Source organism: Doryrhamphus excisus, chromosome 1 (assembly GCF_030265055.1).
Source record: "Doryrhamphus excisus isolate RoL2022-K1 chromosome 1, RoL_Dexc_1.0, whole genome shotgun sequence".
Classification (NCBI taxonomy): domain Eukaryota; kingdom Metazoa; phylum Chordata; class Actinopteri; order Syngnathiformes; family Syngnathidae; genus Doryrhamphus; species Doryrhamphus excisus.
In genome coordinates, this window is record NC_080466.1 from 21,584,677 (window position 1) to 21,608,696 (window position 24,020).

General features: G+C 42.1%; 2 protein-coding genes across 4 annotated transcripts in view; one reads left to right on the forward strand and one right to left on the reverse strand.

Moving 5' to 3' along the window:
- The window catches only part of doc2d (double C2-like domains, delta), a 68,633-nt gene that overhangs the window by 26,360 nt on the left and 18,253 nt on the right, over positions 1-24,020 (reverse strand). Inside the window, exons 1-4 of one of the 3 annotated variants that reach the window (XM_058065468.1) lie at positions 7,589-8,002; positions 3,037-3,442; positions 2,567-2,646; positions 1,032-1,106 (exon numbers count right to left, since the gene is read on the reverse strand). In XM_058065468.1, coding sequence (XP_057921451.1) covers positions 1,032-1,106; positions 2,567-2,646; positions 3,037-3,424 — 543 coding nt within the window. In that variant the 5' untranslated portion in view covers positions 3,425-3,442; positions 7,589-8,002. Of the gene's footprint in view, positions 1-1,031; positions 1,107-2,566; positions 2,647-3,036; positions 3,443-7,588; positions 8,003-24,020 lie in introns of those variants that run through there. The other 2 variants (XM_058065448.1, XM_058065458.1) reach the window with 2 other exon arrangements.
- Positions 20,237-24,020, forward strand: part of LOC131123581 (calcium-binding protein 2-like) — a 37,061-nt gene continuing 33,277 nt past the window's right edge. The window contains exon 1 of the mRNA XM_058065480.1: positions 20,237-20,317. The gene's annotated coding sequence lies outside the window, so the exon portion shown is untranslated. The remainder of the gene's footprint in view (positions 20,318-24,020) is intronic.

Here is a 24,020-nt window from a genome sequence, read left to right on the forward strand (position 1 = left end):
TCTGCTCTGGATGACCCGTCAACTCCATTCTTCACACGTGGCATCTCAGTGTAGGCATGAGTAGGTACGTGTCCGTCATCCTCACTTCAGCGTGCGCGCACTGCCACTTGTCAAGATGCATCCACCGCCGGGTGGATATTTAACTAATGACGGGCCATGGGTACTTGCCTCCTCATTGACGCATTCGCCGTGTCCCTCCCACCCAATGCTCTACCCTCATCAATACATGCCTGTTGACGTGAGCCGTGTAACAATCCTCCCTGTTTCCATGACAACCACCTGCTGCTGTCCTCCCCATAATGTGCCCCCACCCGCATCTTTTCGTTTACGCTCCCCCCTTTCCTCGCTCTCCCTTCTCGCCTCACGTTGTTGGTATTTCAAGGTCAAAGAAGGTCACAGCAATGTGGTGAGACGGAGACAGCACGAGAGGTGGGAAGTGCGCACGGAGACTCAGAACAATGGGAGAGCAGACATACAGGAGGGCTGGAGGACAAAGATGCCTGGGACCTCGTTGTATTTGGCACTTTATACCTCACTGGAGTTGCCTCATTCGACCTATAATGGCTCAGCGTGCTCCCTCTCGCTTATCATAGTCTCACTTCCTATCCACGTTGAGCCAAAATGGTCGACAACAGGTTGCCAAAAGCACAGGGCTGTGGTTGTGGCATGCCTTATCTTCCCGCCAGCTTGAGCTGGAGACAAAACAAGAGCAGTGCAGCAGAGCAGAACGTGTTTGTGCTCGATAAAGCCACGTATTGAATTGAGGTGCAATAAGCGCAAACCCACCGCGACATTCTCTGCTCGGCAGTTCGAGACGACACGCTAAATTAGCTGGCTGCCATGTGATGCTTTGGCAAGTGCGTTCTCACCTTTTCACAGAGAAGACAGATATGATATTAAAAAAAAAAAAGTGAAATAACACGTGTCAGGTTTTGTGTGTGTGATGTGCAACCTCACACGTTGGGGTTCGAGTGTCTGGTCTTGTAGCGTGTTACGTTAATAGACACTGAGTTGAGGGTTAGAGCAGTGACCTTGCTAGCCCCTGGCAGAAGATGAAGCTTGACGTATGGATCAGCCAGCCCATTGGAGTCCATGGCTTTCAGTCCCTGTGGACACACACACACACACGCAAAGAGAGCGTACTGTACTGTATTGGCAAGTGTGACATCACCATGCCTTCAAATACTACACACAAACAACAGGGTCAAACATCCCAATTGTGCTGGTGGGTATTTCCATTTCGTGCCACTGCTCGTCACTCCCCTCGACACAATTGTGCTGTCCTCTAGGGACTTATTCAGAGGGATTTACATAATTAAGAACATGTGACAATATGTGATGCTGGCATCCTGGTATCAAACACTTTGCAGTTTAGAGAAGAGGATGAAGATGCATCCATAATTGGCTATGGATTCTCAAACGGTCTTAACCTGGCTCTCACACTGTCCAACGGTCATTAACTCTCCTGCCACTTTTGTTTTCTGTTGTTTATTGCTCTTTTTAAATAGCCTATGCCAGGGGTGCTCATTAAGTCGATCGCGAGCTACCGGTCGATCGCGGAGGTTGTACTGGTCGATTGCTGGTCGATCGCGGCGTGAAATTAAAAAAATATCATCCTAGCATCAATGCCGTCACTTGATTGATATACAGGGCAGCCATTCAGATGACAACTGAATGTTGCCCTTCGGGTGACCAATCAAATCAAACAACGTCTCTAAGTGCAGCAGAACTTACGATGTCAGCCTATCATCCATCCCCGTTACTTGATTGACATACAGGACAACCAGTCAGATGACAACTGAATTTTGACCTTTAGGTCACCGCTCATGCGTAAACAACGATGCAAAGTGCTAAGCTAGTCGGCGAATTGCGAGATTTTAAAGCCCTCGCTAAAGTTTATGGTCACTAAAATGAGTGAAGGAGCTGGACCAAGTAAAAAGGCAAAAAACATATCACTTCCATACGGATATGGAATATTATACGGATATTGTGATACGGATATTATCCATGACTGATAAACATTTGGAAGTGTGCTTGAGGCTGGCTATCAGCAGCTACTGTCCGGACTATGCATCCCTGGCTGGTTCAATTCAGTGCAAGTCATCAAGGTAAACTCAGGTAATTACAAAAAATGTTAATAGTTAATTATGTGTGTTTTGCAATATTGGCTCATTTGGTTATGTAAGGTACATCAACATACATTGTACGTACAAATAATCCTCAATACATTTGAAAATAAATAGATGTTTTGCATTTTTGTAGTGGGTAGATCATTTTGACTCGGTCATTTTAAAAGTAGCTCGCATGCTGAAAAAGTGTGAGCACCCCTGGCCTATGCCATCTATTTAAACATTCATACAATTAGTTATGTGTCTATAGGGCATTTTAGAGGAATTTATTCAGGAAATGAAGAGGAACATGATAACTGCATGTATACAAAACAAGTCTGACGTCATTTTTACACTGCATATTTGAATGTGTTTTTTTTTTAAGCTGTCTGAGACCCACATGACCCGACCCACCAGCTGAGAATCACCGGACGCGAGGACATAAAAGTTGTGGTTACCTTTGCCTTGTGAATGGTACAGTGAAGGCAGTTGTTCTCCTGATCAAAGAGCAGGGTGAACTCCAGTGTCCCCAAATAGGCTGAAAGCAACAAAGACAACAAGAATTGCTGGCTGTACTCAGACGCACTCAGCCACACAGAAGCACTCAAAAGCTCTGAGTCACATTAGACGAAGAACATGGCGCTGCCTAATATGAATTGACCCATCGTGTTTGATTACTGTTTGCACAATGAGCAGAGATACTGTATAAAGCGTGAATGTTGCAGTTTTGTACAATCAATCACCTGGGGCGCTTATACTGATACATACACTTTACTTTCCAATTATACTGTGAATATACTACGCATGTTGTGCTGGTCGAGAAAAGATGACTCTCCATTTTAAAGTTTTGGAGCTGCTTATTTTTCCGCTGCAATGCTCTTTAATTTCCATATAAATGAAAACACATGCAAACTCTTAAGAAACTCACTGTCGTCATCATCAGAGTCAGCTACTTCCTCTCGGTCCCCGCAGTTGTCCGCTCGCTTCTCTCCATCCTTGTAGCCTACGCCCATGTCCCCATTGAATGTCTCCTCTTTGAGGATTTTCTTCTCCCGCGGAGGTGGCGGTGTGCAGGGGTAGTCGTGGAAACGTGGGAAGAAATCCGAGATCTGTGGTATAGGGAGGATGGGGCCCGGGCACACGTTGATAGCAAAGTGCTCCTGCATAGAAATCTTGACGGGCGACGGAGGGGGCAGGGCCGAGGAGTGGGGTGTGGCCGAGGGGGAGGAAGCGGATGACGAGGGCGTGGAGGAAGAGGAAGGAGGGATGGTCAGGTGAGAGGTGGACGGCGGCGGTGGTGGTTTGGAGACACTCATGTGGGCTGTTGAATGGGACTGGAAACAAAAAAGACAAAGAAGAGAAATGAAAAACAGCAACAAGAGGCTGGGCCCCAGAGGAGACAAAACAACACACACATTTTCACAGTGGGTACGTTTGTACCACAACGGTCACAGTCTTGAAATTCACAGCACATCTTCCAAGCACCCGGAGGGGGCAAAAAAAGACGGAAATATGTCTCAGCTTTTAGCCGTTGATGAAATCCAGAGCTCTCCAATGCCAAAATAGAATTTGCCAGAACCTTTGCCACTTCAAGTGTGACTCACACTGTGTCAGCGCACCAAGCCTGTGCTTTGAATGAATATTCCAATGTATGACTGTAGATTCACTCTCCAACACTCTCTCCCTCTCGCACTCAATGGTGCCTCCCCTCAGCAATATTTACATAATACCGCTCAGAGCGAGGCCAACTGAGTCATTAACATGTTTACCTCTAAATGAAGCGTAATAACTGTTCATGTCCAGACTCAATTAACCAAAGGCCAAAATTTACTAGTTTCCTCACAGCAATTAAGACGAAGAAGGCAGGTTTTCTTCATGTACTCACCCCTTGCATTAAAAAGGTGCTGTCTGCACGGGCGGTGCAAAACTGTATATTGCACCGACTTCCCGCTCCGACGCTGCAGGCCACACCCCATGTTTCATAAGGCTTTAGGTGTTGTTGTTATTGTCAAAGTTTTGCTCGATATATATAGTCCATCATAACCACACAATGACTCAAAACTGTCAGTCACTTCTCTGAGATGGCTTGTGTTTATGTGTGTACACCATAGACATTTACATGAATACCAGACAATGGTACGTGAAAGCGGTGCATGCAGTCCTCAAGTACAATGTCTTACAATAGTTTATCGTTCAATTGTGACAACTTACCATATCTGTTCAGTCTGTTCTTCTAAACCACTACTATAATATGCTACCTGGTGGTGGTGTCCTAAAAAGTCATTTTTTGGTTGAAAACAGTGTAGTTTGGAGGCAAAGAGGGACAACACTTTTAATGCATAGAAAAGTAGTTCTAACTGCTTTCATCTAAAGTTATCTGAAGTAAAGCGCTTCATTTAGTACAGAATATTCTCATGATGATCACATACACAACTGTTGTTACTGTGTCATAACCAGCGACTCCAAATTGTCCATAGGTATGAATGTGAGTGTGAATGGTTGTTTGTCTATATGCGCCCAGTGATTGGCTGTCCAGGGTGTACACCGCTTCTTTTTTTTTTTTTTTTTTGTCCCGTCCAGCCATTGGGGCAGATAGTATTGTTGATCTAAATGCCCTTACATGCTAGACAGATTTGCTCTGTGTCAGGAAAGGTGTTGGCTACAACTTCCCTGTACCATGAAATTTTATTTGCCGTTATTTGATGTTTTTGTTATGCCATTTGGGCATTTGAGCAACTGGACCGGAGCAAGAAGAAGAACAGAAAAGAGGAAGAGAGAAGAGAAAGGTGGGGTCGGAGGGCGTTGGGGGGGCAGTAGAGGGAGAGACAAAAACAGCAGCAACAAGAATTCCCAAAACAACAACAGTGACAAACAGAACAGTTAACAGTACACCGCTTCTCGCCCAAAGACAGCTGGGATAGGCTCCAGCGCCCCCGCAACCCTCGTAAGGAAAAGCGGTAGAAAATGAATGAATGAATGAATGAATGAATCACTGCACCGTGCTCCAAAGTGCAACAACTCATTATTCCAAGTTTTCATTTCAGATTTTGCTCTTACATATAATAATAGGTACAGGAAACAGAAAACCAAAATAAAAGCACAAAACAAGAAACTACATGAAAATAAGAACAACCACAACTGAAGTCCAAGCAGTCATGCGGAAACATAAGAAAAAGCGCCGATTACGTGAGTGAGGAGAAGGCGTCTTCCGTCAATACTTCTAATCTGATATCACACCTCAGATAGACTCGCTCAAAGTCACAGGCAGTGTTTTGACACTTTTTCTATAACTTCTATTACATATGGCAGTATTTCTTCTGTTTTGCACAAACAGTATTGTGAAATACATCCAATAGAAAAAGCATAATCTGGGAATGAATTGCTGGACAATATCAGCAAGAAAGCCAATATTGAGCATCTCATTCAAGGTCACAGGTGAATACCAGCTGACTTTGGCCGAGAAGTGGGGTACACCCTGGACTGGTCACCAGTGGATCACTGAGCAAATATAAAACATCATTCACACTTACATTCATAGTAATTTAGAATCTCCGAGGAACCCATTGAACTCAGATTCGAACCCAGAACCACCTGGCTGTGGGGCAGACATACTAACCACATGCACCACCACCATGCTTCCCAGTAGGCAAGTAAATATAGAGGTAAATTTAAAATATTGAATATCCCTTCATTGTTTCTACCGAAGGCGGCACGGCGGTCTAGTGGTTAGCGCGCAGACCTCACAGCTAGGAGACCAGGGTTCAATCCCCACTATAATAAACAATAAACAATAAGCATGTGCAGGATATGTTTGCAGACAATAGACGTGAATATTTGGGAGATACTGCATATCATTCGGGCTGCATGGTGCACGAGTGGTTAGTGCGGGCCACACAGCTAGGAGACCAGGGTTCAATCCCCACCCTCGGCCATCTCTGTGTGGAGTTTGCATGTTCTCCCCGTGCCTGCGTGGGTTTTCTCCGGGTACTCCGGTTTCCTCCCACATTCCAAAAACATGCTAGGTTAATTGGCGACTCCAAATTGTCCGTAGGTATGAATGTGAGTGTGAATGGTTGTTTGTCTATATGTGCCCTGTGATTGGCTGGCGACCAGTCCAGGGTGTACCCCGCCTCTCGCCCGAAGACAGCTGGGATAGGCTCCAGCACCCCCGCGACCCTTGTGAGTAAAAGCGGTAGAAAATGAATGAATGAATGAATGAATGTTTCTACCGAGCTTATCAGCGCTTGCATGCAACACTTACAGGCATTCCTTTAAGGAGCCGCGTCAACTGCCTCACGTCTCCTTTCTGATTCCCATTTACAAAAGGACATGCTACCTCATCTGCACTTCACTGCAGAAAGATATAAGGACGTAAAAAGAGTGTTTAGACTCAATGCAGCGGAGCAACAGCGGTGCAATGTTCCCATAGTGACTCCCAAAGTAACAAAAGGGCAAGTCGGAGTCCCTGTCGGGCAGCGATGAACAGTTTAATCATCTTGTAATCTTGTCTTCTTATGAAACAAACAAGACTTTTATTGAAATGAGAAATGCATAGCCGTTGAAAAACCATAATGTAACCCACCACATATTCTTCTGTCCAATACAAAAGGTGATGTGAGGTACCCAAACTCGCTAAAAGCACTATAATATATTGCCAAGAAAATACGTCCCTATAAGTAGCTTATATGATTTCACGCAACAAACTGGGACTCATTGTTGGTCCTGACCCGAATGCTGAGAAAGGCTGCTCTACATCAGCATCGTCAACTCTTCAACCTTTCTCATAAACTAAATGAAACAAAAAGGAGGAGACACCATTGTTGGCCCAAGTAAGGACGTCCTCTGAATAAAACCGTCACCTGTGGTCAGCATAGAGAAAATGCCTCTGTGATGGTCAATGTGGTGGACAAACAACTTTATATCAAGAGTATCCCAGAGGGGACAATTATTTCATCCGTGTCATTTATCTCTTTCGAGGGAACAACACTGACTGATTTTGACTTTTAGAATAAATCATTTCTGGCAACCAGCTTAGTTACTTGCTTCTGTGTTTGAGCTGTGATATTTTTTGTCTTCTCATGTCGCCCTGTTTGAATTGAGACACACTTTATTATGACTTATAGGTTCATGCCAATTCAGTCAGCATTGGTGTATGTAAAGTCTTACATACTGTGCATCTTCTTACATCGAAGTTAGTCTGTGTCATTGACACAACTTCATAGTGGACTGGAATCTGCCTTTAACTTACTTAAACCACATGTGTGCTTTAAAACACAGAATCAATATGAAGACCCGGTGCTCCAGTTTTTGCTCCTCTAACTCACTCAATCATTTAACAGCACATTTATGTAACAGCAGCCTGAAATCACAGTTAGGTTATTACAATGACATCAATGAGCACTTGCAAGCACGGGGCTCACTAACTCATCCGCTCGGAGCCTCAGACATACGCAGACACACACAGCCGCCCAAATACGTACCCAGTGGCAGTCTTCATCTGTGCCAGTACTCCATCTCAACTGCTCTCACGCCTGCCTCTCATACACATATATACACACTAAGGACCATGAAGACCAGCTTTGAGTCAATATATTCCTGTCTCTCTCTCTCTTTCTCTGTTCATGCCTTGCTCTCTTCTTCTCCGTCCCTCCCTCTTCCACGTCTTCTTATTTGTGACGTATCCACTTAAAATCCTCATCAGTCGAGTGTAGACTGTGCATGTCATCCACTGTACACTCACTTTCTCAGTGGTGAGAAGGTTGAAGGAAAGCCAAGGAAATTGTGTGTGTGTGTGTGTGTGTGTGTGTGTGGTGCTGGATGTGTGCAAGCGCGAAATGAGCGAAAGAGAGAGAGAGTATGTGTATGTGTGCGAGAAAAAGAGAGACAGATGGACCAACAGGCAGAGCAAGACAGAGGTAGATGGGGGGGGGGGGGGCACACACACACACAGCAACAGCCCAAACAAATATGCAGTGAGACAAATACATGGTGGTGGGGGACACACCCACAGCAGACAAAACAGACAATATTGTTGCGGGATGGAAGAAGATCTTACCCGCTGAAGGAACGGAAATTAAAATCAACATGTTGTTGACTGACTTGTGCAAAACAGGTGTGTGTGTTTGTGTACGTATGTGTGTACACAAACACACAGGAAGCATCAACCTACATAATGAAGTCAATCTTTCCACCAATAACAATGCACGGTAAGAGAAGAGAAAAGAAAGCTTGAAGTGCAATGAAATGTGAATTAAACAGAGAAAAACATGTCAAAACTTTTGCAACACATTCTTGACAACCTGACAACTGAAAGAGAAACAAAGCTGTCGAAAAAATATGGAAACGATGAGTTTTTCTTTTGTCTGACTTGTCGAGGTGAACGAGGCAATGGACCCCCAACTGAAAACTTGTCAGCATCTTCATTCTGATGTTTCCTCCCCAGAGTGTGAAGAAGGTTCCTCAAGTCCTATGTTATGTAAACTAAGCCAGGTTAGAAAAAAGGGGACATTTTAGTGACCATACATAAGAGGTGTAACAATATAATACTATGCAGTTCTACATCTATGCTATCTATAACTACAGACGTTGACATTCTTACTCTGTAGAGCAGGGGTGCTCACACTTTTTCAGCATGCGAGCTACTTTTAAAATGACCGAGTCAAAATGATCTACCCACTACAAAAATGCAAAACATCTATTTATTGTCAAATGTATTGAGGATTATTTGTACGTACAATGTATGTTGATGTACCTTACATAACCAAATGAGCCAATATTGCAAAACACACATAATTAACTATTAACATTTTTTGTAATTACCTCCACATTACTCCACATTTCCCTTCTTTGGTACTGCGATGGTAGAATGGCATATGAGGCAAACGCACTTCGAAAAAGACATTGTGAAAAAAAAGTCCACCTCCCATTCCGTATGGAAGTGATATGTTTTTGCCTTTTTACTTGGTCCAGCTCCTTCACTCATTTTAGTGACCATAAACTTTAGCGAGGGCTTAAAATCTAACGCAATTCGCCGACTAGCTTAGCACTTTGCATCGTTGTTTACGCATGAGCGGTGACCTAAAGGTCAAAATTCAGTTGTCATCTGACTGGTTGTCCTGTATGTCAATCAAGTAACGGGGATGGATGATAGGCTGACATCGTAAGTTCTGCTGCACTTAGAGACGTTGTTTGATTTGATTGGTCGCCCGAAGGGCAACATTCAGTTGTCATCTGAATGGCTGCCCTGTATATCAATCAAGTGACGGCATTGACGCGAGGATGATATTTTTTTAATGTCACGCCGCGATCGACCAGCGATCGACCAGCGATCGACCAGTACCACCTCCGCGATGGACCGGTAGATCGCGATCGACTTAATGAGCACCCCTGCTGTAGAGGAAGCATTTTTCTAGTAAATCTGACTTAATTATGCAGGTGTTTGACTGCAGCAACAACTCACAATTCTACCATATATAAGAAGGGACCATATTATATCATAAGAAACATTGAATTTACTGTTCCCAAACCAAGTTAATGACCAAAGAGTGATTCTTTATTTGCTCGGAATGAATAGAACAGCATTCTGATGTTGACCTTGCAGGACTTCTTTGATTTTCCAGAGAAAAAAAACTATAGATAACACAATCCTCTTAGGGTCTTTACCCTCTGCTGCTGTGTGAAAATGAAAAGGTGAACACTTCCTCTGCTCACTGTCGAGGCAGAGCGCACGCAGTTGACCTGCTGACCACAAAAACTCTCAGATGTTCTTCACGTTTTAGGAAACTGTGCTCTCTGCCTGAGACACATGACAAGTTGGTTAGTCTATGGAAGGCTACAGTACCTCTACAGTCAAATTTCGCCATCGAGGATCACATATCCAACACCAAACCTTGCGATGCACAGTTTACCACCGGTTTATCCTATACTTGTTCTTTACTTCAGAAATACTACAATACAATAATCATTTAAAAACTGTGTCGCTCGCCGGTCAGTGGGGACACAGTAACTCTTTCTTTGGCAGGAGCCAATCTCGAGATATGAGTGCACGCAGGACACGCTTGTCAACCAATTGGAAATTGCAGGTCATTACTCAATGTAACAGTCTGACTCAGGGTGTCGTCTTACAAAGAACGATAAACTCATCACACAGCAACTCAACACTCAAACGGTATACCTAAGAAATATTCAAACAAGCACCAAAACGGGTTTTAAATGAAAAGATGTCAGCCTCATTCATTCATTCATTCATTTTCTGCCGCTTTTTCCTCACGAGGGTCGCAGGGGGTGCTGGAGCCTATCCCAGCTGTCTTCGGGCGAGAGGCGGGTCGCCAGCCAATCACAGGGCACATATAGACAAACAACCATTCACACTCACATTCATACCGATGGACAATTTGGAGTCGCCAATTAACCTAGCATGTTTTTGGAATGTGGGAGGAAACCGGAGTACCCGGAGAAAACCCACGCATGCATGGGGAGAACATGCAAACTCCAAACAGAAATGGCCAAGGGTGGAATTGAACCGTGGTCTCTTAGCTGTGAGGTCTGCGCGCTAACCACTCGTGCGCCGTGCCGTGTCAGCCTCATTAAAATGGTAAATATATATATTTTTGTATTGATACTTGTTTGTATGTTTCTTGGGTATACTTTTTGAGTGTTAAGTCGCTGTGTGATGAGTTTGGCGTGACATCACGAGTGAGACTGTTATATACAACTTTTTGAAAAGGAACAAAGTGCTGAACCTGACAAGTAACCAAGTGTATGAAGTTGCACATCCCTATGAATCATTTTCACTTTATTCTCTGTTGCGCTATTGAGCTAATAAACTTCCATCCATCCATTTTCTGTACTTCTTATCCTCACTAGGAGTTAATACATTTTAGTCATGATTTTATGTTGTTGCAGATGTTAGCTCATTTTAATAATTATTTTGACAATTCAGTGGGGATTTCTGTCCCTGACAGACATGACAGAAAGTAATTTAGAAGCACTGCACTAAATGTTCTGGATACACAGCCAGACAAGTCAATAAGTAAATAATGTAACCAAAACTCAGTAGGCAAACTTTCTTGTGACCTAATTTTAGTGCAAACTGCAAAGGAGGAGGTTATGTTTTGGCCGGCAAAACTCCCAAACTGAGCTCTCAACTGAGCTTTCTTGTTTTAAAGCGTACCGCTGTGGGGTTGGCCGCGTTGACCCTCATTTTAAAATCTGTTTACATTTAATGTAATGTAATGCTAAATGTTTCATTTCTCGAGAATATGTTTGTCAATGATGTTAAAATATCAATGATGCATTTCATATGCCTAATTGTGTGCTTAGGAGCACCAGAGCACCAGATTGAGGCAGGCCTGTGTGGTTCAGGCTGGGCTTGAAGAAGAAATCCAATCAATTACATCCAAAGAATGAAGGCTCGGCAATCACCCTGAGGTACATCTCTCTCAGTGATGAACATTAGCTTGCCTGTCAGCTGGATCTTTTAGACAGAAGCCAGGGAAGAAAAAAAAACAGGTGTCCTTAGAATCAGAGGAAATGATCAGATGTACAGGGACAAAGGGCCATAAAATGTGGATATGGTGAGTTGGCATTATTAGGAAATAACGATAAAACCCACCTCAGTGACGGAGAAACTAAATTCCTCATAAACGACTCACATTATTATTGTCTTTACAATCTTCATGAGTACCATCAAAATAATAAACATCTGGAATGAAGCATAAGGAGAGTGGTAGGCAGGGAGGAGAGGGTACAATCAATTTGTGGAAGAGCATTCATGGCGTCCCTCTGCATGGCAAGATAAACTCCTCCTATTACCAAGGCACAATGCAGTGCAGGTTTTTCATTAAGACTACGACCGCAGCCTCCCCTGCCTCTTTGCAAACCATTAACTCAGAGATTAAGTAACCCCCCATTTGCAGGCGGTGTGGCTCTCATGCAACTGGAATTTTTATCATTTGGTTTTGCACAGAGTGGGAATTTGTATACACTTTATGATATAGATCAAAATTATGCCAATGTTCTCCACTTGCGCTTGAAACACATTCGTCTGCATCTTTTACTAATTGAAAGTGCCTTCTTGAAGCAACTGGGAGAAAACTTCAATTCTCTTTGATGCATGCTTAGACTTGTGAGCCTATTAGATCAAAACTGTGAAGATTTTCCTTATGTTTATTTTATGCATATGCTTCTCCGTTGGGTGTCATTTGTGTGCGGACTGAGAGTGGTAATGTAATTGGTGTCATACTCAATGGCGTGCTGGGCAGTAAAATTGCCTACAAATAGAGCAACGAGAAGTTATGCTCCCTTTGAAACAAAAACACATTTTTCAAGTTTTTTTTTCAAGTTCTATGTTGTATTTGTGTGTTCAGTGGGCTTTAACAAGAATTCGCTATAGGTTGAAGGTCATTGCAACCCCACAAAAGGTCAATTAACTTCTGGATAGAGCAATAGCATTGAGCCTGTGAGAACACAGACAACTCAAGGCTCAATCAGTGTTACACTGGAGCTAATAAATGTGGACAATGGGCGCACACCAGTGGCCAGTTCTAGGAAGGTTTGGCATACTAGTAGTCTATTTTGTACAGTATGTTATTAAAAAAAGAAAATTTGGATAGAGAACATGCTAAGAATCATGCGTTACAACAGTGGTTACATTTTTTTTTTGATGTTAGCCATTTGGGTTTTTTTTTTTCTCTGCTCTAACTGTTTGTTCTGATCCAGTCTCAACAATGCCTGTGCAAAATCCACAGGGTTGACAATGTGGGTTTGCACCATTATTTATTATTTATCACTGGTAAAACTGACATTGTGTTAAGTTTGCAGGATTACACTCGAGCAGAGGGACTATACTCCTAAAATGTATTTAAAGTTGGCAGGGGTGTCTTTATTCATGCTTGAATGATAATGTTTCCAGTAACTCATACAGTGGTTTGTACAGATCAATTCATAAATACTGTATGATCAGGTGAAGACATTTCTGTCCCCTTGGAGGGCATGGAAGTAAATAATTCTGAAACACTGCCCTAGGGAGATTTAGAGGACGGAGACAGACCAATTCTTTAACAGAATTATAAATATCACAAAAGGTGATACATAGTATGTTGCATCCCCTCCTTGAAAATGTCTACAGCCTGACTGGGGTAAAAAAAAATTGCAAAAGAAAGTACATGGCTTGATAATATCTTGTGTAGTGCTTGGAGCGTGCGATGTGTAAATATTTGTGGCACTGTGGTGGCTTGAATGTCAATGGCTGATACACAACATTTATTTTGTAGCATACACCACAGAAAAAAAAAACTATTTTCACTTTTAAAGGGGACCTATTATGCTCATTTTTGGTGCTTTGAATTGAATTGTGGACTCCTATAGAGCAGCTACACACAATAACCTGCACAGGCAGCTTTCTAGCTCTTTCAGATTCTATGCCTCTTTCTGCAGTGTTTCCATGGATTTCCTTCCTTCCGCCCCAAACGGTCAGCTTAATTTACTCCACCCTTGGCCCTCCTCTATGTAGGCACATCCATTCTGCTGAGATTGGTCAAACTCCCAAGGACTTGTGGATATGTAGGTCCGTGTTTACCGCAGGCAATCTGCAGCCCATATAAGGAAGTCCGGATTGACTTAGGTAAAACTCTGTTAGAAAAAACTCTGTAAAACCTAGCATGTAGAGCCATCCGACATCTTTCAGGGCTCAATTCCAAATGCGTAATCGTCATAATCTGACGCTTTGGCATCGTTTAACACAAGAATACAACATTGTAACAACATTTATAGGTTAGAAATGGTGGGAAAAAGCACAATAGGCTTTAAAAGGAATTTATTACACTTGGGAAGATACCTGAACCTTTGAAAGGTACACATTTTTACCTTGGTGTCCATTTATTATCAACACAGTAAGCTCTCTCACGTCACATTGTGGTTGTTTACAGCAGTGTTTTTCAACCTTTTTTGAGCCACGGCACGTTTTTTACATTGGAAAAATCTTGTGGCACACCACTAACCAAAAATGTTCCAAAATGTCACCACGACCTCACACGTGCATCAATAAGTCTATGGGAGGAACAAGGTAGGTGTTGCCACACGGACCAATATTACATTGCTCTGCCAGTCTTTACACCACAGACACTCCACAGTAGCCACGTTTTTACATGACGAGTTTTTCTCTTTCCGAATGACCTTTTGGGAAACAATGGTATCCATAGAAAGGAATATTCCAATCTCTTGTCTACATGCGCCGTGAAAATCAAACAGAATAGTCAATGGGGCATGCCCAGTAAAACGTAAACATCAACATCACATGATACCGGCTTCCCCAAGTTTTTCTTTCACTTGTTGGAATAACTCCGTATTGCCAGTTTTTCGTCTGTCCAGTCTTGAAATTTAGTTTGAATGAAAAACAAACTTTGCTTAGTCCAGTGCCGATTTCTGGCCTCCATTTTTAAAAGTGAAGAACGTCTGGATCTGCGTGTTACGTCATATCTGAGCATGCGATGAAAGAACGCACCCGGGATCAATTTAAACAGGAAAAGATCAAATTCAATCTTGCTAATATTTTATAATTAAACTCAGGACATGTTTTATATAGATATATATTTTCTTTTTTAATAAACCTGCACTTGTGAATGGCGTATAGAAGAGTTTAGATTCTGTTTCACAGATGGCGCTAATGCACACCAAAGCTGCTTGCCAACCGCCAATAAACAACAGAAGAAGAAAAACACCACGAAGAAGGCGGCACCCTGACAACTTTCCGTTTGAGCGGGCACAAGATACCTCAGTCGGATTGGTTAAAGGAATATTCCATCCCTGTTCAATTCTTTCCGTTTGAGCAAATAAACCAAATGCAATTGGAATATTTGGGTCCATGTATACTATTGACATAATGGCTATTGACATAATATTTGCAAATGATGATTAATAAATGTTAATTATAAAAAGTGATATTGGATAATTCCTCACGGCACACCTGACGGTTTCTCAAGGTACACAAGTGTGCCGCGGCACAGTGGTTGAAAATCACTGGTTTACAGCACCTGATACGAGGGTCCTTTCACAGAAAAGGCCAGTTGTTTAAGGTCAATACTGGGATCAACAGAAGGCAAATCATTTATATTAATAACAGTGGATTAACATCATTTATGGACTAACTGAGTAAAAAAAACAAAATCGCAGGGGGACATGAATGAGTGCATTTGTAACAGGTGGCTAGTCATTGATGCACCCGCAGCGTGGCAGTTGGTGTCACAGTCGCTGCTTGCGCTACACATCACTCAGCTTTAGGGAGCATCATTGGCCAAGTTGGCAGAGGAGGGCCACTCTGTCAAGGTGCATTATTCTTTCCACCATGTGTCACATCCCCCAAATTTAGCCCAGCATGCCCCCTGGACTTACATAAAAAAAAAAGTCTCTCCACTCTCTCAGTGGCGTCTTCCCGTCATTGCTTTCATCTACGAGGAAGCGCATCACCTTCCACTCTCAACCTTCCCCTCATTTTATCAGTCTTTCTTACGCAGTCTTTCTTACGCTCTCTGTCGTGCTCTGAGGCTGCCCTGACACAGACAGATCCCATTAACCCTACCTGTGATTCGTCCTTAAGGCTGACAAGAAGGGACAACACACAAAATGATTTTTTTTTCCATTCATCCAAATTCAAACTCAATGTCACTGAACAGGTTTTCCTTTCCCTAACGTTTTGTGACAGGCCGGGTCAACAACGCAAAAGGGAAAAAAAATTGACTGTCAAATAAAATGACGGACTGACAGAGTGATATTCTCTAAGGTTACATATGTTATTTCATTCTTGTTCTTTGTTCTTTTGGGGAGGGGAGTTTTTAGAAAACGACCTTTCTGACATTGAGGTGGTGGTGTGCCTCAGTTATGTGTTGCGGTTCAAGTGTCACTGGTTTTGCTGTGTAAAGACCAGAGTCCAGCTACTTGCTGCAGAGAGTCAGTACTTTGAAATGCATCTGCAGTGTGCCAGTTTCAGACAGAGAAGCGAACTGACTAGGCGTGGGTCAGTTGCCGGTTTCAAGGTACCTGTATACCACGGTGTAGCTCAAACGCAGTTGTAACTTTTGAGTGTTACGTCATACACTTTTAGACATCAACCAATCAGAGGACGGAATGATTCTGACGTTAAAGTGCACCTGGTGGCCTGGTGAGGCTAATCTGAAATCTGATACAGAAACAGCCCCATTGCTCACAGTATTTCAGTAGCATGGCCAGCTGTGCTGACTGTAAAGGTCCTGGTCAGATAGGATTGATATGGAAACACATACAAGCTGAAATCTGATGAGACAAAAAGAATTAATACATCTAATTTACAATGGGTTCACTCCTGAAAGCATTGCAGCCAAGACATGCTATGAAATGAAGATAATGTTACCTGTTGGGAATAAATTAATACAATTTCATGAAACAATACTTGAACTTGGGTTGTAAATGTAGGTCAGTGCTTCTGTGTTTAGGCCAGCAGAGAAGTCTGTGCACCGCTATAAAATATGTAACCACAGCCGGCTTTGTTCCGCTGCTGAAGACAACTTGAGAACCAACACTGAAGCCACTGATCCAGTTAGGCACCCACAGTAGTTCTATCACTCCTCCAAGACTACAAACCAATCCAACTCCACCTAAGCATGAGGGCTGAAATTCAAACAAGTATGTTTTATATAAGGAGGGCAACAATAACACTGACACAATGGTTTGGGTTTCCTCAGTGATTCATTGCGTACACCTCTTTTCCAACCTCTTTTGCCCCATTTCCATTTCAGTCGGCCCAGCAATGAGAAATATTTCTATCTTTAACTCAGTTTGCCCCATCAGCATATTCCCAGTGTGGCCCAGAGGCAAGTCAGTGGAGAGCCGGAAAGATGGAGTGGGAAGGGCAGAGATGAGCCAACTGCTCCAGTTCAGGAGAGGAAAGGTGACTGTAGAGTGAAAAACTGAGATCAAATGGAGGACTGCACACAAAAATGAAAAATGCCCGAGAATGAGATGGAGCGATACGAGCGGACGGGAAATGGAGATAAAGAGCCAGAGACATGAATTAACAATGCCGGAGAAATCGACAAGAGTGAGGATTGTAGCAGAATGTCAGAACAATTTGTACAGTGAGAAATGAAATCTATAAACCGGCCTTTAGATCCCAAAGTCTTTTCATAATATGCACTGAAATAGGCCCCACAATCAAATAACAAGATTTTAAAATGAGCAACAAAGCAGGGAATGCAGTAATGCATTGAGTCAGCAGGGTTTGCATGAACGTGTGCAGTCAACGCCCCATGGCGCCATGTCATGCTGTGCTTAATGAGGTAACAGGGAAGGCAATTAGTTACTGATATGGCATTATTAGTCACCAATAAGTGAACACATCATTAACTCAAAAATCCTCCAAAAAGCCTTTTTGCTGATTTGTTCCCACACAATACATTTGTGCTTGAAATTACATTACTCCGTATCAGGTTAAGATTACCATCACACAAAATCATATCCTTACTGTGAATTACCATGAACCCGAAAGGGGAACTGCACTTTTTGGGAATTTGGGAATTTTGCCCATCATTCACAATCCTTACGATTTAATATGACTGAGCTATGTCATTTGGCAATTTTTGAGGTTTAGTGTCAAAATACATATTTCCAATGAAGTCCATTTTTGGATAGCTCATATTAACTTGTTTTCTCACACTAGAATACACAGAAAAGGGAAAGAAAAATATGTTCATGTTTCACATAAGGATTGTGAATGATGGGCAAAACTAAAAAAAAAAAAAAAAAGTGCCTTTCCCCTGCAGGGAAAAACGACCTCCAATCAATCTGAGAAACATTGATTTTCTCTCCAAGTCAACAATTCATAGGTCGACACTCCAACGGGAGCTGACTAGTGCATGAAACGTGACAGCATTATTGCACTACCTTTTCCTGCCCTACCATTCCAAAAAGTGCGAAATAAGACTTTTGGTTGGATGCACTAAGCAGATTTGTGCATGGTGGGAGTCTGATTGCGCAGAGGAGTCGTTTCCTCAAAGGTTTTCCGCTACAGGACTCACCTCACTGGGCAAAGCACAAAGATTAAGCAGGAAGGGCAGTAAATTGAGACAAACAGATTAAAATAAGGATAAAGCTGAGCAGAAACCCCAATTCTCTTGTATTTTTTCTCATTACAACAAAGATTAGAGTTGTTGTGGCAAAGTAGAGATTTGGACCACAATGTCAAGAGGGAGTACTCAACCGGAAGTATTCCCTATGTTACATTTATCCACAGATAAGTACAATCGGTTTTGAGGGCCGTGTGGATGATGTACAGTCGATATTATTGATTTAGACTCGATGGTTTGTAGCGTGTTCATAGGTTTAATGCAAGGTGTCTTCACAGTGAGATTAGAGAGCTTGTTTGACAAGTCGGCAGTCAATAAAGAGTGGAGAATTCAATAGCTAATGGCCCGTGGACAAAAAAAAAACCTCTAAGCTGTTCTTGTGGCTTAGCTGGTGGGAAACTGTCATTACATTGCACTTAACATCATCATGCATCACTACAAGGTTCTCGGGCCTTAATGGCGGTCTCCATTTTGAAGCTGTTAGTTCATTAACCCTTTAAACCTTTGAATTTTCACCTCATTATTACGCCTTTGTGGCTTCACTCACCTTTTCCCCCCACCCTCGTGGCCACCAATACATTAACTTTGTTGCCATGTTGCCAACACGTCAATTTTAATTAGCATCTCAACATAATCCCTGTACTCGTTTCATAGCAACTCACTCCAATTCTAGCATGACATGAAAATGCAAAGGTCAACAAGGAAGTATCCCACTTGAGTGCTAATATACGACATGGTCAGATACTATTATTTATCTCATTGTTTCCCCTAATAGATTCGGTTTAGCATGAGCGCAATGTTTTCTCTAAGATGCGAGAATACTGAGGTCGTTTGTGTGTATGCTCAGACACTTGAAAAATTATGGGCAATATTGCATGACAGCATATACAGTAAGTTTCTAAACAACCACAAGACTAAGTAATTTTTCTCCTAGTGTGTGTGTATGCGCAGTGAATCTCTTCTGATGTGAGACCCGACTAGACTCTCTTGAGAACAGCCTCTTGAGAGAAGAGTTGTTTTTATTATTTTTATGTTTATGTTCAAGGCTGAAGTTTTCAGTGCTCGAAATGAGTTGTTTTCTCAGGTGGAGTGTTAAAAAAAATAATGTCATGAATCCCTAAATCCTTCCTTATTGAGTTCTAATTGCTAATATTTTCATCGTGAATCCATCCTGTCTCCTACTTACCACTAGTGGTACAACGATATGATGTATTAAATGATTGAAACGAAGAATAAAAATGCAATTGCAATCTACTGGCAGGCATTGCACCAATAAATACAATTCTCAAATAAAAAAATAAAAATATATCTCTAGCACACGGACAAATTGAAGGATTTGGGGGTCCACTCTGATGTGTACATTAAAGATGCTAAAAGCTATACAGTAAAAAGTTATCTTCCCATTCTGTGTGGTAGTGGTACAATTTTGGATGCTTTGTCCTTCTTCCCCATTCAGTATGAAACACTTTCTTTAGTTTAAAAAAAATCCATTGGAGGCTAACTAGTTAGCTCAGTAGCTTGCTATGTTAGCGGCAGCCATCTTTTATGTCCCTGCAGTGATTCCCTGCAAAGAATAATAGGTGTAAAGGTGACTACAAGGGGTGTCATTTCATGACTACAAGGCTCTAATACTGGTGAAAAGCTTAGACTGTCATCATTCTATGTTTTAACTACAAAAATATTCTGTTTATTAGTATTAAATCCTACTTTACAGAAACTCATTGATCTGGCCGGGTCTGGAACCAATTAAGCGCAATAAACGAGGGATGACTGTACTGTCGGTATTGTACCATCCAAATGACTTCAGGCTTATGTTTTTTTTTCTGTTGAGTTTTGGGTTTTCATTTCCTCAGTTTTGGCTCATTGGTTAAACATATGGCACTTTCAGTCTTTAAAATAGGACTGGAATTGATACATCTGTCCACACTCCATCCACAACATCACTGCCCTTTGTGTGCTCCAGGCCTGCTACATCTCTAAGCCAGACATATTTAGCTGGATAATCACCTTTATTATATAATCCTCAGGTTACTTGAGTTGAGACGCACACACACACACCTTATCATCCCAGTCTAACAGGGAAGAAATTAAGTCTTTTTGTACCTGGTGAAGAAGGTAAGGCTAAAATGATTTATCATTAAGCATGTGTTGCATTGGGACGCTCAATAATTCAACGCAGCGAGAATCAGCTATGGTTCATTTGTGAGTTTGTTATAGAGCATGTTTTTCTCTCATGCGCTAATGGCACTGACAGGCGTCTCCTCTCTGCTTAATTAGATAAATCTTAGATACATTTTTGGGTTATTCAAGCCCACAGACGGCCGACTGATGGGCTTTGTTGTAGCTTGGTGAGTCTGCCCCTGGTGAGACGTCGTCATCACACTGGCGGCCATCTCCAGGGCACCATCATCAAACTGGCCTTTACGAGCACACAGAAGAAAATCTTCTAATTAGACAAGAATTAGGTGAAGGAGGGATGTGTGGAGATGAGGGGAAAAGTTAAATTATCACCCTCTGCAGGCTTTTCCTTGTCGATATGGATGGTGACAGTCTCATTTCAGCACCTTGACACAAGATCAGTGGTGATGGTGGGACGGCGGGAGGGGGTTGCTGGGAGCAAAAGGTGGAGAGGCATTCAGATAGCTGAAGATAAGAAGGAGTGCCAGAACCAATTGCGTTACTATCGGCCGCTTATGGATCAGACACAGGCTGGTTGGGTCTTCGGGGATAGATTGTCTTCTCACTGGACAGCTGGCGATTAGAAAGATAATCCAAAAGAAAAGAAAAGAGAAAACAAAGAGATGTCAGGCCTAACCCGAAGTGAACCACATTTGGTCAATAATTCATGAAACTGTAGCATGTGCTGCTGTTAGGTCAGACAGAGTTTCCCTTTAGTTTTTATTCAGTCATATTTTATTAACCTTTGCCAAATGCTGCCATACGTATGTTGGTGGTTTAGTTAGACGTACAAGGAAAAAAGTGTCCATCAAAATTGACTGGACTGCACCTCATTAAATTGTGCATGTGTACCTAATGTTGTGTTCGGTAATTGTATTTCTACAATAAAATACTCCTTACATTTTGGGGCCTGTGAATGTTTTGCTTCAATTATCTTTCACGTCTGTGTGTATGCACTGTATGTACAGTAAACCTCGGATATATTGGATTCAATTGTTCCCACTGGTTTTGTCCGATATAAGCGAAATCCGTTATATGCGTATACCGGAAAATGTCCGTTTTACGCATATATCGGATTTATATCCGGATTTATATCCGGTATATGCGTAAATCGGATTTTATCCGTTATAAAAAGGCACTTCCTTGACTATGTTTCCAATGTACCTGGACGCGCAGGCAACGCTGCAAACGCTGCAAATGACGTCGTACAGCGGCCTGTCACGATTCGGCGAATCGGAGCGCCACGATGCGGCCATCCGATATATGCGAGGGAAATTTAATGGAAATGCATTGGAACGGGACTGGAGATTTTGTCGGAAATAGGCGAAATCCGTTATAAAAAATCCGATATATGCAATGAATTTTTATTGGAAATACATTACAGAAAAATCGGTTCTTTTTTATCTGTCCGATATATCCGAGGTTTACTGTAGTTGTACTATGTGTGCCACATGCAATGAGCCACAGAATCTGTCACTCTTGTGAAATATATTTCGACTGTTCATTTAGATTTTAACCTTGAACACTCAAGTCAAGCCCATTCATGCCTGTCACGTTCAGCCTTTTGTTTTGTTTTTTTGGGCCAGCCAGTCCACGTGACTTCCCATTTCATTACGTCAATTAGCATGATTCATATCTAAAAGTGTGCGTCAGATTGTGATTGACAGCAATTGACCACTTAGGGCGGAGAGCTGCAGGCTCAGAATGTTATTTAATGACTTGTGTAGTAAAACATGTTTGTTCAGTCTGAGAGTGTGTTTGTTTATCCTGATGGGATTTGTGCTCACTGAAGACTAAAGCAATTCTTTTGGCAAACAACAGGAGACCACCGCAACAAAAGCATCAAAATATTATGGGTTACCCCTATGTCACCCAAGTGTGTCTATGCAAGTAAACACAGTGAAAGTAAAAAAAATATTCCTATAGTTAAATGTCTATTTGCATCTAATACACTGCAGTATGTACGTACTTACCAGGCATACTACCGAGTACATCAGCACAATGTAATTTATTAAATTAGGAAAAAGCGGTAGAAAATGAATGAATGAATGAATTTATTAAATGTATTAATGATGAAATTCTCGTATTTTTTCATAAATCTTTATTAATTTATTATGAACAGCCTATTTCAGGGAAATCAGGGAAAAAGCCGAAAGAAACAAACAAAAATCTCTTGGCTACACTGCTTGCAGTATGTATGTAAAGATTATTTTTTTGTCCAATCAAATTTCAGCTTATATGTTTTGCCATGTTAATAAAATCAGATTTCAAATTCGCCTCCTACGGACAGCTTGCAAGCATGTACCGACAGTACCATTTTTTCCGCTCTCTGATTGGTTGATATCTAAAAACCTCTACCTAACACAAAAAGTTACCAGTGTGCTTGAACACATCCTCACATGAAGAGCGCAGCGCTTAATTGATCCTGTTCCGACACAAACAAAGGAGACAGACACAGTGTTGTTCATCATTCTGTGTGTGATATACGAACAAATAAGTGAGTTTACATATACTGTATATTTTACAGTATACAGGAAAGGTATTGTTCTTCACTTCCATTGGAAGTCTTCAAGACCAGGGCTTAAGAGTCAGTGGTTAGTGTGATGTATTTTATTTAGTTTGTATGCTTTTGTCATGCTATTAGGTGCTGTAAATATAGATTCAGATGATGTGGTGTAGAGGTTTGAAGTTGTTTAGAGATTATGTATTTTAAGATAATGGGTTAACCAAGTTTGTGCCTTTAGAATAACAGTATCCATCCGGAAATGGTTTATATTGTGGCGTCACTGGTGGCACTTCCTTGTTCCCAGCGTGCTTTGCGGTGCTGCCGATGTGGTTGGTTCGTCCGTTTGTAGTTTGAGCTGCATATCTGCATCCTTGTTCTGTCCAACCAGTGAGAGTGCTTTTGTTTGTCTGTGCTTGTGTTGTTATGTGATGTTGTTGGCATAGCCTGTCGTAACACCATGACTCTAGTTGCTATGCATAGCGGTTAAAAGCAAGCTTTTCTCTCTCTCACCCTCAATAAAAAGTTGTTCTCTGCAAAGCAAGACTCTTAAGTGCCACTATATTATTGTGATGTGATAGTGGTGGATTGATGTGTGATAATGGAGTCACTTGCGAGGCAGCACGCCGCCATTTTTGCAGGCATCATTCACCATTTGAGGCTACCTTTTTGGATGATCACAGGTTGTTGGAAAAACAATCCCCCATGACCAATTGAACATGCAGAACTTGTCTGCGTGATGGATTCCCTAGTTTCTCAAAACATTGCAGATCCAGGAACGAGTCAAGACTCCCAAGTTCTTTTGGCCAAAGGAGGGCTCATCACGACACCGGCCCATACATGTCTCCATCACTATGATCTAGAGCAGGGGTGCTCATTAAGTCGATCGCGAGCTACCGGTCGATCGCGGAGGTGGTACTGGTCGATCGCTGGTCGATCGCGGCGTGACATTAAAAAAATATCATCCCAGCATCAATGCCGTCACTTGATTGATATACAGGGCAGCCATTCAGATGACAACTGAATGTTGCCCTTCGGGTGACCAATCAAATCAAACAACGTCTCTAAGTGCAGCAGAACTTACGATGTCAGCCTATCATCCATCCCCGTTACTTGATTGACATACAGGACAACCAG